The following is a 15,703-nucleotide window of genomic DNA, read 5'->3' as shown; positions in this document are numbered from 1 at the left end:
TACAAATAAATCCTTTCAATTTGTATTGTGTTTGGCTCCTTTACGCCACTAAATAAAATCATTTGCCTCCAGAAATCACCTAATGAGGAGGCAGAGTCCATCTGCGTGTCATTTAATCACAAAAGCCGATGTGCATCTTGGTCTTTGTGTTGGTCTGTCATTTAATATCTCAGTAAAAATGTTTTAAGGTTTATGGCTTTAAAACAAAAACAGGAAGCAGATCAAAGGGTTTGAATAATTTTTTTTATTCTCATAAATTAGAATTAAAAGCCAAAAGGTCACTCTGATACATAGTAACTGTATTATATTGGGACTAGAATAATTTCCACGCAACCAGGAGATTATAACAAAAACAAACAAACAAACAAACAAACAAACAAACAAATAATTACAATAAAAAATCAAGGTAAAACAATGGAACCACAGAACTAGGTTTGTTGCAATAAGCAATAAGTCAATTATGTGATAAATTAAAACTCAATTATCTTTATTTTCATAAAATTTTTTGTGGTTTTTCTCTTTTCTCTCTTCCTACCAAAAACTGCCTGATAAAAATCTATCGTCTGGTGCTTTTGTCTTAACGACTTCCTTTTTTGAAAAACAATTTTCTTTACAAAGACTTCATTATTCATTTTATTTGTTGTTTTTGTTGTTTTGTCTTTTTATTTGTGGTATTTAAAATCTTTTCCAGTTCCAGTGTGAAACCTTCCTTAGAATCGAAAGCTTATTGATCTTTGACAATGTGTTCTTGCATTAATGTGCCATCGCCATTATTTTACTTGAAAATGTAATATTGTTGAAATATATTGTTGTGATAAAAAACAACGTTATTGTTCATCACAATAACTTCTGGAATTATTTATTAACTTGTTATTGTGTCAGGCCTGCAGAACACAACATTCTGATGTCTTCAATTTCATCAAATGTTTTTTCTTTCTTTTATTAGAGATATGGAAAAATTCAAGTCATTCTAACAGGCGTCAAATAGGATTAAATTACAAGAGACAGAGGAAAATATCTGCTTTCTAGAACGTCAACCTGCAACAAGGTAAAAACCTTCAGAAAAAAAGTAAAAATAGAGTAAGATTACGGTATGCATATAGTATTTAATTATACAGATGGTGTTACGTTTGAGTCCAAAACTGATTTTCAAAATGACTTAAACCTGGGAGGAGAGTCAACACGGGAGTCTGTAAAAACAAGATTCATTCGTTCTGAGTCGCGTACGTGATCAAGACAGCTGCATCTGAGTCCAGAGTGTTAGACACTCAGCATCTGCTAATGCATTTCTCTGTCTGACACTAACAGTGTGAGGGACTGTCACTGTCACATTCATGACAACAGAAACACTTTTAAATATGCATGCACAGGCCTTCATGCTCATCCGCTGTGCACAGAATGCACACACACCCTCAAACACATCCACCAGCCATGCTGGGATTCGCCTGTGACAAACAACCGCAGTGTGAAGTGTGAAGTGTGTTTCTGTCTCATCAGTGGGCTGTCAGTGTGTGAGGTTGCAGTGAATGATGAATCGAGATGGCACGCCGACATCGCGCGGCGGTCCAGGTGGACTCCGCCAAGCCGCCTGTCCCCAAATTATCGCCTCCTTCTTACACTGTTGCCATCATTCAGCACCTCTCAGTAGCTGCGCTCTGCTTCCAACAGCCGGTGAAAAATGAGCTGCAGGACTGAATCCGTGTCTTAATAGATGAGGCGCACACAGACGGGCCTAACACCAGGGACAGGCAGCGAAATCTACCAAATCCTGCTCAGGTTCTAGCATGTCAAAAGCTGTATTCACAAGAACTAAATGTTTGCTGCAGATTCATTACATGTTAGCAAAATATGAAAGCATTCATTAAAACATCTGTAAATATTAAATCATTTGAGAGCTGAACAAATTGCTAGATTTCTTTTTCATTCAGTTGGTTGGGTGAAAATGTGGAAGGCTGTGCTTTCTAAGCTTTTATTTTTTATTTTTCTACATGTACACTGACAAGACAGCAGCAAAATCCGCTGAATTTAGTTAGATACTTTTCAGTAATATCAGAGTGACACGCAGAGCTGATATTATCAAGATACATATTTTTGACTTGACAAACATACTACTATTAATAACATCATTAATATTAATACTAATGTTATTAAATGGGTGGCATAAAGTCTTTCAATGAACAGACTGTCTTTCTTTTAATCAAGACAAATAAAATTCTGAATAATAACTCAGAAGAGGAAGTCAGTTCAGACACAGAGCACCAGTAGAGTTAGTAGAAAGTCAGTGGACTTGCCTCAAACACAAGGAGTCTGAAGAAAAGTGGTGCTGATAAAGCTTGATGTGAGGAGATGACAAAGAAAGCAGAAGATTAGAAAAGAATGATAAACTGAAAATCTGACAAATACAGACTGGAACAGCAACAATGGAGACAGCTCACAGGTGCAAAACAAGAAAAAGGAAAACAAAAAAACCCTGAGGTATCAGAACAATCAAGGAATCTGCAAAGGTATTATTCATCATGTATGCAAGTCATTTGGAATGAATCACTTCTAGGATATTTTTATGACAGCTTATCAATGTTCACTGCTGCCAGGGCTGCACAATGTATTGCAAATTTATTGTTATGACAGAATCATTTTATGCAATATGCATATTGAAAACAATTGAAACAACTTCAAGAGCTTTTGGAGAAACATTTAAGGACACATTCAGACTTTCGGTGCTTATGCTGAGTATAGCTGTGAAGCTGGTTGTTCATTAGAACTTAAAAATGTTTAGAAGACAAAAAGGTGATCGGGTCACTTAAAACTGCGACTAACTTCACTGCAAAAACAGCAGATGTAACCAACAACTTCTCTTCTTGTTGACATTTCCAAAAAACATTGTTGAGATGAACATAATTAATTTTACGAAATTTTTTCCAGTAGCTGGACATCAGGTGGACATTTGTTTTGCAAATATCATGGAAACTCTACTATTCAAAAGTTTATTTTCACTCAGAAAAATAAGCATAAAGAAATAAAATGTTATTAAAATCAGATATAAATTTACATCAGAAGTTAGTATAAAAAGCCAAAACTGGGGATGAGGAGGTACGATTCTAAGGTGATTCAACAAACTCGGAAATTCAAAAATGAAAGGTTTCTTGTGTCTCTCTGAGTGAACATTCCTTTGCTTTATGTTGAGGAAGGACCACTGGAGATCAAAGGATTTCTCAAATATGCATGAAAGAATCAAGGCAACACTTCAGGTGTGTTTTTGATGAGGGAATAACATTATAACATAATGTGAAGCTATAGCAAGTAACAGTCATATATCCAAGCAGAACTTGTGGACACCTTTCAAAGTTGTCCCCCTTCTTTTTGAATCTGAAGAATGTGTGTGTTTGGACGGCCAGGAGAACATGCTCAGTTAGTTGTGCTTTACTTTACAGTTATGTCAAGACTGTAGTTACGTCTTGTTGAGGGTGTGGTCAATAAACCACAGCTTTTCCTTTCACTAAACTTTCCATCAAGATGGCTGCAGAAGGCCAACTTGTTTAGCAGTCAGGGTATTCTCAGTCAGTTTAAGGGAATCATTGGCAAACAAATGGAGTCAATGATGCAATATGAAGATATTTAGTGTGTTCTTCAGTAACTGTTTAGGAATAAGAGGAACTTTATTAATCTTTTTAAACATGTAATCACTACACTGGGTAGACCCAGAACCTTGTTCTGGTTATAGAACAAGTCGGCCCATGTTAAACATGCAGAGCCAGTTTTCTGTTGTGCTCTAAAAAGAAGAAGCAGATACCAGGATAGCCTCCAGTTCTGCTTCTTTTCTGAAGTGACTCTGTTGTATTGGTTCTGATTTGTTCTGTTTGTCGACTTTTCATGGTTGCTTTGGTTGATTCATTGCATGTTTGGACAGTTCTTCACTTTGCTTTTGGATGCTGTGCAACTGAAAGGACGAGCAATGCCTCCATGGCTGCAGCCCCAGGCACCTGTCTCTCTTTGGATAGGCTCTGAAGTTAAATTGTGTTGTGCTTCTGCACAATTCTATTCTATTCTATTCTATTCTATTCTATTCTATTCTATTCTATTCTATTCTATTCTATTCTATTCTATTCTATTCTATTCTATTCTATTCTATTTTACTCTTTCTTTGTTTAATTTACTTTTGAACAGTTATATTGCATAACCAAGAAAACAAGGTCTTGTTTTTACAACTGGGAGCTGCTGATTTGCATCTCAACAACTCAACTAACACATGACCTCTGACCCCAAATCTTCAAACTGTGTCTTCCATTTAACATGATGGACCAGTCAGTCTTTCTAACCAAACAGCCAGGCAGAGATTTAAAGAGGAACTGTCAGAGCAAATGAGGTGGATTAGCAGTTCTTGATAAAAAGGAGTTCAGGACAGGATATTGTTATAGCATATCATTACTAAATAGTTATTTTAAAACTTAATAAGAACTCCAGTTTGTCACAGAAATGTGTTTGTGTTTTAGGAAATACCCTCTCATGTAAATGTTTAGCTACAGATCCCAGCTATCCAAAGCTCTGTTGGTGAATTCTGTTCTTTGTAATCCCTTTAGGTGCTGAGGAGCTGCAAGTAAGCAGAGGAACAGGAGGCCATGTTCCCGCCACAGATTACAGCCACAGTGAACTCAGCGTGTGTTTGAGGACAAGAGTCTCCCCTCTGGCCTATCCAGTCCGCGTGTTGTCCAGAACCAAAAGCAACAAGCAGCTGACACCACAGACAGCAATGGCTTTCACACTGTCAGAAATCATGGCGGCAAGGCGGCAGCAGTCCCAGGCCCAGTCACACACTCAGAGAGGCAGCAGGGCGGCTGTGGAGGTAGACGAGTACAGTACCAACCCCACACAGGCTTTCACCTTCTACAACATCAACCAGGGCCGCTTCCAGCCACCGCATGTCCACATGTGAGTAGTCTGAAGAAGAAAAGCTGCGGCCATGCTGGCCACCATGACAGGATCTCACTGCAATGAGTTTCCCAATATTCCACAGTCAGCTGTTAGTCATGTTATAACGAAGTGGAAGTGATTGGTAACAACATCAACTGTGCCATACTGTGCTGTCAGAGCAGTCAGTGGATAACACTTTTCTGTAGCTACAGTCCTCCAAGCTTCATGGAGTCTTCACATGGACATAGAACAGCAGAGAGCTTCATGGAATGTATTTCCACTGCTGAGTCATTTCCAAGCCTTACATCAGCAAGTGCTCTCTATCCATCGCTGGAAACATGTCACGTAGAAGAGTCAGGGTTTGGACGTTAGCAGCAGAAAGGTGCTGGGCTGAGTGTGTGTGTATGGTTTGGTGGTACGGGGTTACTGCAAGAGGTAGACCTTTTATTACAGTAAAAAGAACTTTTAATGTTTCTCCTTATAAAGACATTTTGCATAATTACTACAGTTTTGTGTTGTAGGAATACTCTAGTTACAATTCAGCTGACATGTCCAGCAGCTGACCCATCCTCTCTTGATGGTGAAAGGTCCTCCTCCTGGCTCTGATTGATAGTAGAACCCCAAAGAGGAGGCAGAGTAGCTCATATCTTTCTGTCTCATTCCATGCTGTCAGGACATGGTGGTTTAAACTATTATTTAAAAGACACATTTAATAAAAGTTACTGCTGCCTAAGAAATGATCTTGTATAGTTAATAGAGTCCGAAGCATCTGCCAGGTTCTGTTTAATAAAACTAATTATAGACAGAATATATATATATATGTATATATATAAATACATACATATATATATATATATATATATATATATATATATATATATATATATATATATATATATATATATATACATATACATATATATATATATATTGTGAGAAAGTAATTCTGCCAGTTGAGGACCATATTCATTAGCATGTCAGTGGAATGAAAATGTTAATGTGAACTTTAGCATTTTCTTACTGCGCTTAGTTTATTTTACTTTACTTTTCATGACTGTCTGAGATTCATGTAGTGGATATCTACTTTTCACCAACATCCTGCTGCTTACATTCTAGAAGTTGGATGGTGTGTGGTGGTGATGGGGGGTTAGGATGTGGTGGGACGGCAGTGTGGAGGAGAAAGGGCTGTGTGGAACCGTATCTGGAGGAAACTTCCTAAAGTGGGCCATGGTTATTCACCATCTCCCTGGTTCCCTGGAGACCACATGAATGTACATGCTCACTGAAAATCCCACAGGACTCTACACTTTTCTATATCTGTACTTTATTCTTTTTCTATTTTTGTATGTTTGCTTCAGTATGTCTTTGTGCTGTGCTTGTATTGTGGCCTCTCGTTCCCACCTCTTCCCAAGTCTCCTGCTTCCTTTGCTCCCTCAGTCTGTGGGGATGTTTTTTTTTCTTTTGGTTGGATATTAATTTAAACTTCTTTTCTTGTCAACCTGCTATTGCAGAACTTTTGCGAACACTGTTATTTACCTGCACACTTTACACATGCAGTGACACTTTTATCATGGCCCTCAAACTCAACCTTGACTTTGCTCCTTTCTTCCTTCTCAGGGTGGACCCGATGCCCCACGACACTCCCAAACCTCCAGGCTACACACGCTTCGTGTGTATTTCAGACACTCATTCTCGCACAGACGCCATCCAGATGCCGTACGGGGACGTGTTCATCCACGCTGGAGATTTCACCGAGCTTGGGCTGCCCTCTGAGGTCAAAAAGTTCAATGACTGGCTAGGTTAGTAAAGCCTTGGCTCTAGCACTACTGTGGCTCACGTGTTTAAATTTCACCACTAGGATTCTACAGGCAATCTAAGTACAAATCACATGCAGCACCTTTTAAAACTTTAGAAGTTAAACAAAAAAAAAAGGAAATTGCTGTTTCTTTCAGTGCATTTTCTCAGTATGATGTAGTTTCTTGTGTATTTTGTAAGTTCAGCTCTTATCTGATTGTATTTATTCTGTTATAAGCTCAAAGATGTCTGGGTACACTTTTACAATTTTTTGATTCAGGGCAGAATTTCTGCTTTCTTATTTTCTAAACCTTTAAACAGAAAGGAAATCCTTTGTTGCACCCAAACTTCTCAGAAGTTCACTGACTCAACTGGAATTACTTCAGTTGACAGTGAAAACTTTAACAAAAGGTTCACAAAATGCTTAATTTTTTTGAGGGTATCATTGTTGGCTAAAAGGTGAACCTTCAGGTCAGATTTTAACCCGTGTTGTCCATGAGCACGAATGTCTGTTGAACTTTGGGCTTCTAAAGATGAGTTTGAGTAAGGCAGAATTCACTTGATTTTGCTTAGTTTGAATTCTTTTCACTTTAAGTGGATTTACAGTCGAATCTGTGTCACAATGTTTTACAAAATGTCAACATATTTCAATACATAATTATATCCAGCTTACCAATTTAGCAAACATGTAGAAAGATAAGAGTTTGCTGAGGGTCCCAAACAGGCATGTGGCAGTTCAAACAGGATCAACAGTTTTTAGCTCTTGCCAATATTTGAATGGTAGACAAAGAAAGACAATTAAAGATGTCATGCATAGGAATATAAAATGTGTAGAAAATATGTAAAGAGCTGGAGGATCTCAGTTTTATGAATGCATTGACATTTCTAATAGGAGTTTGTGTCTCTAAATATTTTGTGGATTTTTTTGTTGTTGTTGTTTTGAGAAAATCTAGATCTTTGAGTTTAATCCCATTTCAGCCTCCCGCTCTGTTGTCCTCCACCTGGAAGCATCTCATCTCCACTGAGCTACTGGAAGTTTATCAGCTGTCAGGAATGAAGAGTCTTTGTACAAAACTGGGTTACAAACTGGAAAATAAAACAGCAGCAGCTCAATAATAATTATTTCTGCCTCAAAAACCTTCCCAGGTCTGTTATGTGAGAGTCTGTGAGCCTCTGTGTGTTCATCTCACTTTCTAAGGGGGAGGGGGGAAACCTGTCCTTCCCCTGTTTACCCACTCACATATATAAAAGCTGCAGGGAGTGCAAGTTGCTTGGTGAGTTGCTGTGTTCCAGCAGCGGGCCAGCCAATGGGAGAGATGGGGATAAGAAGGTAAAGTGAGCCAAAAGCACCTGCTGCCACCTCTGAAGTTCCACTCCTCTCTCCATTCCTTCATCGCTCCTTTCCTTTCCTATTATTTCCTCCTCCCCTGCAACTCTGCCGTCTTCCTCCTCTCATATAAATATTTATGATGTGGCTCTGTTTGCTGCCTTTTCACTGATGAATGTGACTCCTGCTGCTTCCTGTGCAGAACAGATTTGGAGTGTGATCAGCTGTAGTCTGACCCCTAATCTCGGTCACAAATGATTCTGCTCCTAAACTTTTTACCTTCTCCTTACTTTCATTGCCTTTTCTCTTTTCCTCCTCCTTTTTTCTCTCCTTTCCATTTTCCTTTCTCCACCTCCTTCATTTTTTCCCATTCCTCTTTCTCCCTCACATTTTCCAGCTAGCTTCCTCCCAGTCCAGTCCTTCCTTGTGCTACTCCCTCTCACTTGGTGCAATTCTTCTTTTGGCTTTTATTTTTAGCAGGAAGTCAGCCGGCTCTGAGGGTGGGGGAGGGAGAGGGAGACTGGCATCCACTCAAGGCTTTTGTCAGGGGATGGCAGCGTTGCAGGAGAGGCAGGCAGAGAGAGGAAGGAGAGAATGAGTGAAGAGGTAGGAGTTGAAATTCATGCAGGGACAGTGATTGGACATGGAGGAGATGATGGGACTGTGGAGGTAAAGTAAGTCTGGTCTTTTTTTGTGTGTGGAGGAGCTCAGAGTTTTAAAACCTGGAGGTTGATTCCATGATCCCCCAACCCCTATCTTTGTCACTGTCACAGAAAACCATATAGTTACTACTGTCAGTCACTGAGAAAAGGACACTATGTGTGTACACACATGTGTCTGTTTAGCATTTCTCACCTTGGAGGCCCATTTTTTTGTCTCACGTGAGAACAAACTTCATCTCATGGGGCCCAAAACCCGTTAAAAAGAAGTGCTGTTTGTTTCTGGGTCAGGGGTTAGGTTTAGGGTTTAGAGTCAGGCATACTGGTAACAGGTTTAAAGCCTGGTCTGGGTTAGTTCTTGCACAGTTCTTGTGAAGTTAGAAAGATATGTGGTATTATACCATTCTGGGCTTCCGGCTGTTGAGAAACAATTGCTTCATGGAGGCATGGACTGTGTTGAATTTTTAAAATGTACCCAATCTAATGTTTGTCTGTGGCGTATATAAAGTACCAGTTTGATGACAACCAGAAAATCCCTGCGTCGTAAAAACAACATCCTCCACTGTGAAGAGAGAAGAGTCGATCCAAACAAGGCTGGTGTTTATGTTAATTTAATATTTTGAAGCATGATCAACACAGCTTCATTCACTTCCTCTGTTGCCATCACTAAAACTACAGGCAGACTACGATTCTAAAACAGAGCAGAAAATCATCTTCATTGTTCACAAGTTTGGTCAGAAATCAACCAGAGAGAATTTGAGTCAATGAGAGAAAATCCAGACTGTGCTGAAAGCAATGTCTTTGAGTGGAACTGCAGAGGTTAGTTACACTTTAAATAGTCATAGCTTGATTTCAAAATAATAGCTATTGATTTTTATGAGTATAATGTCTTTCTATTAATATCTATCGATCTATAGATTGTCCGTATCTATAGATCAATATAGATATATATTTATCTATCTAGACCAGGGGTGTCCAGAGTCGGTTCTCGAGGGCTGGCATCCTGCATGTTTTAGTTCACTCCCTGGTTTAATGTACCTGGATCAAATGGTGGCTCATTAGAGGCCTAAGAAGAACATTGACATGCTGAAAATGAAAAGGTTGTTGGTACTACCAGGGAGAGAATTAAAACATGCAGGACGCCAGCCCTCGAGGACTGACTTTGGGCACCCCTGATCTAGACAGACACAGCCACACAGGTAGACCCACTAGAAGGAAAAAAACATGTCCTCCAGGAGGCTCCCACCGCACAGCACAACACTTTCATTCTACTGGTTGGAACCAACGGTACTTTTTTGTTTCGAGAAAGAGCAGAAAGGGCGAGCTGATAGGTTTGCAAGCAGAAAGTTAATCCATCCAGAGGGAAGTTTTGCGAGCAAAGAGAAAATCTGAGTGTGAGTACAAATATTTGAGGGAGCACAGACAATATTTGAGAAAGCAGTTTTGAGTGCAAGCGCTACAAGTTTTGAGAACAAAAAAATTAATTTCTGTTTTCAAACTAAAAATGTGTACTCTTCTTGACTTATGGCAGTAAAGTTCCTCCATAGCTATCAGCCTGTCATACAGCTAGCTGTTACAAAGTTCCCCTGATTAGCAGTCAAGCTGTGGGAGTCGGAGACGATCAGACAGAGACGGAAAATGGAGCAAGAGAAGTGAAATAACTCAGTTAAGTCACTCAAAGCAATAAGTTCAGAGAGAAAAACATATGAGAAGGTGGAAGGGAAAGAGACAGACATTACAACAAGATTGGCTAACTGCATGCAGCGAGGCTAATGCTTTATACTCCTTCCTTGCCTCTTTTTTCAAACATCAGAATTTGATCCATCATGTATGACTGATGAGGTGAGACAAAAGCTAAATGTGCAGTGAAGGTATACAATGTTTTTAATCATAGTGCTGTATTGTGAAAACGCGAGAAACACACCTTAAAAGAGGCTTTGTATAATATAATGGTCTATAATCACTGGTAAATTTGATTTGTAGAGAAAGTAGAACACGGCATGACATTGTAATGTTGCCTACACGTTAGTAGATGTTTTGATATGACAATTTTGGAGTAACAAACCCCTGCTTTCACATCTGGAGGTCACTGGGTTTGGTCTTGGTCACAAAAGCTGTATTGTAAAAATGCTGCTTTGGTTGTCAAATACTATGATCTCTCTAATCAACAGTCACCTGACTGTGTGCAGCGAAATGTGACATTATTTTAAATAGATGCAGAAAACTGTAACTTTTTGTTGTTAAAGGAGAAGATTTTCACTTTCTTCAGAGATACTTTTGGTTTTTCACAACATGAGATTTTATAGTTGTTGTTGCTGTTTTCTACTGTCTAATTTTGTTCTATTAAGAACTTGGCTCTTCAGCTCCTTCACCATCACCCAAACTGGTCTGTGTCCCATACAGATTTTGGCAGTTTGAAGCCACAAATGTATTTTTTTTTTCCTGTTAGTAGCAGTGAATAACGAGACACTTTGACATAAAACACATTATGTCATTTCATTTTCAGGATAACCACGCAGGGTTTGTCTTTTTGCACAGAATATCTTTTTTATTGAACATTTGTGATGCAATTTTGTAATGGAGTTGTACTTAGATAGAACTAACTTTACAAGTTATCTTTTGCCACTCTTTTTCAGTTTTTAAAGTTTTAAATATTCCACATATTGTTGTGTTCTTATAGTTCTGGACTACGGGTGATCAGCTTATCATTTGGAGCTAAAGCTCAGAAATTTAAAACATTAGTGAAATTGGAATTTATTTCCGAGTGACATAACCATTTCAAGCATTTATTTCAAATGAACAAATCAAATACTTTTTTGAAGAGTCTTGTGAAGAAAATTTAATTTAATTTTTTCCATTAGCTGTAAGCCACAATCATTTCAATTTATAGAAATAAATATTTCAATGTTTAAGAGTAAATTCAGTTCACTCTTTACATAAAATTAGTTTATTGAGATGCATCTACAGTTTTCTTTTCAGCCCAGGCCTGCAGAGTTGAAACCCCCCACTAAAAATGTGATTAAATAGGCAGAATTTGTTACTCATCATCCTGAAAGTAGCATTTAAACAGTGTGTGTTCAGATACACAAATTATTTGGTGTACATCAATAAGGAACAACTATTATTTTGCAGTTTGGTGCAAATTCCATCTCAAGATGAGCTCAGAGAGCTGCATTCAGTGTGAGACTGTGTCTGTTTCGCTCTTTTTTTCATTTGCCACTTGCTGTAAATTCATTTTCTGTTTAGTGGCATTCAAACAACTTCTGCCCCTTTTCCCCTGGCTCTGTGAGGCTGGACTTTTCTCGTCTCCACATAGAACCTTAACCTGTTGTGTTCCATTAGGAGGCTGACGGCTGAGGTTCTGGCTCAAAGGCCTGTCTCCAGCTACCGCAGTGGTTTTCTGTTAACTGTTACTGTGTGCAAGAGCTGCTTCATGGTGGTTTTGGGGGAATGCTTGTACATTTGAACAGCTGATTTATTATTACACAGCATGTGTAGTTAAGCTGAGTTGTAAATAGTAAATACTATACTTGGGTTCTACCTGCTCTTTCCTTTGTGGTTCTAAATATGATACTAGTCCCTCTTGAGTTTCATGAACCATACAGGTAACAGCAGTCTTTTCACATCGATCTTCAGTCCTGCTCAAAAAGCCAGCAGTGGGCCAGAAAACTAGTAATGGAAATGCTTGCAAAGCGGTGTCTGCCTCCTCATTGGGAGAGAGATGGGACACAACCATTCACAGTTAGAGATCCCCAACAGTTATGTTTTTGGGCTGCTACAAATGTCCTGGGATTCGCCTGTAGGAGCTGGAACAGGAGGCTGGGGAGAGGAATGTCTGGGTCTATCGGCTGATGGATGGATGGATGGATGGATTGATTTGCATTACTCTGACAAGAAGTCCAACGATCTGGAGACGTTTAAAGTCTTTGAAAGGTGAAATGAAGTCAAACTGTGGGTGTGACCATGACAGACTCCTGCCAGTTTACACATTTAACCTCAGTTATTGTGAAAATATTAGTGTAGTTTTGGAATAATACAAAATATAACATAATCGTGGCAGAGTTTCCCACAATTAGTTTCACTGTCCTCCTCTTAGATGTGACTCTGCTTTCTGGCTGGAGGCTGCAGGGTTCATAGCCTTTAGCATTTTATTTAAAACCTGCTCTGTTCCTTTCTTTTGAATAATAAATGAGCAGAGACTGTGATGCAATCACCATGCAGGCATTTTAAATGCAAGTAAGTATGGGTTGTTGCTCTTTTCTGGTCAGAAAATGGAGAGAGCTCTTTCTCTGCATATGTTGGCCTCTCCAGCTCCATCTTTGGGTTTTACACTCTTTTACTCTGTTTCCTCATATCTCTACTTTTATTTAGCTTCTTTATCTTTCTTCAGTCTTCTGCTGGATTGCTTCCTTTAGCTCTGTAACAGTGAGGGCATTAAATTTTTATGCTGTCTTTTTATGGTATGTTGTACTCCTCTTCTGCCTCCCTCCTTTTCTTACTGCCCTTGTCACACATCTATCTCTCATTAGTCTGCCATTTTCTCGTTCCTATTCTTGGATTTCCCTCCTCACCTAGGTCTGCACTTATGTCTGCACTTCTATTCTTCATTTGTCTTCATTTCTAATTTCTCTCTCTATTTACTTCCTCCCTGTTAAATTTAAATCAGCGAACTTGAGAAAACTTCATTCGACTGTAGATTTAGCCAGCCATTGTCCCTCAGGGCTTTTGTTTGTTCTGTTTGCATTTTTACAAATCTGTTCTACTTTAATCTATTGTATGTGCATACGGGAGGGAAAAAGATTCAATTGTCCGAGAAGTGCTTACAGAAACATTTTACTATTTTTTTTTTTGTAAGTACTGAAATTTTTATTCATAGTTCAGAAAACATTTATAGGCAGAGGAGCTTCCAAGAAAAATATTTCCAACGTGATGGCTATATCTTTCCTTGTTTTTAGCTTTTCTGTTGCAGAATTCTTTCTGAGTCAGGATCATTAATGTATGTTTCATAATAAATGTAGCTTTCACACTGTCTGTCAAGAAGAGGGAGGCCTTTAACAACCCCAGGCCAAACTGCTGGAGACTTTAAAAAGGAGCAGATGAAGGCAGCACTGCACTGCAGCTTGTCTTAGTGTAGACAAGACACAAGTAGATAATTTCACTTAGTGTGGCGCTGTATTTGATAGCAAATTAAGGGATTCACCTTGGAGCCAAATGTATATCATGACTTCTTAGTGAAAGAGCAGGATGTGAAACCCCAAAACAAATACTTTTGTTGATAAACTGTCTAAACAGGCTGTTTAGGGTTCTAGCTTTTAATTTCTGTGCAAAATTTGACATTTTTGTGCAGTTTATTTAATTTGTCTAAAACCGTTTCACTTCTGGCCTCTACAGTCAAACAGTTTTTAGGCTGTTTGACTAAACAGGCAGTTTAGTCAGACAGTTGAATTTTCTTGTTGTTGTTCCGGTACGGCTTGGTGATGATGAAATCTAAATTTGCTCTAAATAGTTTTGAAGAACAAATAGTTGAACAGAATTCTGCAAAGTGGCTCAGAGTAAACGAGTTGTTGTTTCATACTGATTTAGTTTGACATAATAGAAACCAAAACTCAGGCCTGGGGTGGATGGCTCGTTGCCAAGTACCTTTAATTCATCAGCATTCATCAGAAGCCCACGCTGCTTGTTGTGAAAGTTGCAGCTTAATCTTCCGCCACATTATCCTGGAGGCGACGTTTGTCACACCGAACAAGGAATTGGAGCAGACAGAGTGAAAGAGAGAGATGGAATGCCAGAGAGAGAGAGGAGACAGACCACCTACGAGGATGCTTGATGATGCGCCGTATCTGTTTTTGTCACTGCCTCTGTGTGAGCGTCTCTGGATGTGTCCGTGTGCGAAATGCATTATGTTTGCTGTGGACGTTGTGAAGTGTTAGGAAGTTCTGCTGGACTCAGATAAAATAATGCTTTTGGATGCGTGGCGCAGTAGGTGGTGTTTGTGTGTGGCTCCTCATAATTACTGGCTGTCTTTGTTTTGGGTCTGTTTATTCAATTGTGTGTGTGTTTATGTGGGTGTGATGGAAACTGCAGTGTGCGGGTGGTGCATTAAATGAAATGTGTATAAAGTTTTAGTTGAGGTGGAAAGGCAAAAGTTCTTTTATCTTCCTTCATTGTCTACCTTTATCTCGCATATCTTCTTTGTTTCTCTTTTATATAATATATTACTTTTTTCACCCAGTCAGTCTTTCATCTCTGTGTTTCTCTCACACTGTGTCATGAAACCACCACTGAGTGTGTAATTTATCTGTCGCTGAAAATCAGTTGTGTTTTGTCTGAAGTTTCACTTTGAATCCAACTGTTCTTTTTATTCTGGCTAATGTTGTACCCTGGGTTCAAAACCTTACACAGTTCTACACATAAAGAGAGTGTTCAGAGTCAGACAGACAGTGACAGAGATGGCAATTATAAAAGGAGCTGAATAATCAAATTTATCTAATGCAAATGTTCAGTGGACTTGTGAACAGATCCACAATTCTGAAATCCACAAATACTTGAGACTTCAGACCTCCAAAACATTTAGAACTGCATAGACATGTATTATACACTAATATGCACTGAGATAATGAGAAGTATAAGAAGACATGAACCAAACGGGTACGTGGCAGTGATAAATGTTGATTAAAGGTGATGATCTAGCTGTGCAGTTCAATGAATGTAGAGAAGTTGCATCTCTTCCTCTTACTTCCTTCACCAGCTGCTCTTTTTAAGGAGGTTTTGCAGACTTTTTCTTCATGGGTATTTCAGCTTCTAAAGCTGCATTTTCTTTCAAATGTTTTGGATATTTTTAACAAAAAGAAAAAAAAAACAGTCTGCGAATTGGCAAATTTTCTATGAATAACTCAGAGCTAAGGAAAAATCTTCAAAAATGTGGGACTAGGCTGAGGTTCACTGTGTATGTCTCACAGCATCAGCCCACTGCAGCAGAGACCTCCAGATCTATGAAGGTCTGCCAAGGGATGTG

The 15,703-nt window shown here is 38.9% G+C and overlaps 1 protein-coding gene across 1 annotated transcript in view; it reads left to right on the top strand.

The window, feature by feature from the left end:
• The window catches only part of mpped1 (metallophosphoesterase domain containing 1), a 61,240-nt gene that overhangs the window by 6,291 nt on the left and 39,246 nt on the right, over positions 1-15,703 (top strand). Inside the window, exons 3-4 of the mRNA XM_044107597.1 lie at positions 4,578-4,926; positions 6,526-6,707. Of these exons, the coding sequence (XP_043963532.1) occupies positions 4,748-4,926; positions 6,526-6,707 (361 nt within the window). The 5' untranslated portion in view covers positions 4,578-4,747. The remainder of the gene's footprint in view (positions 1-4,577; positions 4,927-6,525; positions 6,708-15,703) is intronic.

This window comes from Gambusia affinis, linkage group LG23 (assembly GCF_019740435.1).
Source record: "Gambusia affinis linkage group LG23, SWU_Gaff_1.0, whole genome shotgun sequence".
In the NCBI taxonomy this organism is placed as follows: domain Eukaryota; kingdom Metazoa; phylum Chordata; class Actinopteri; order Cyprinodontiformes; family Poeciliidae; genus Gambusia; species Gambusia affinis.
This window is presented reverse-complemented; position numbering and strand designations above follow the sequence as displayed.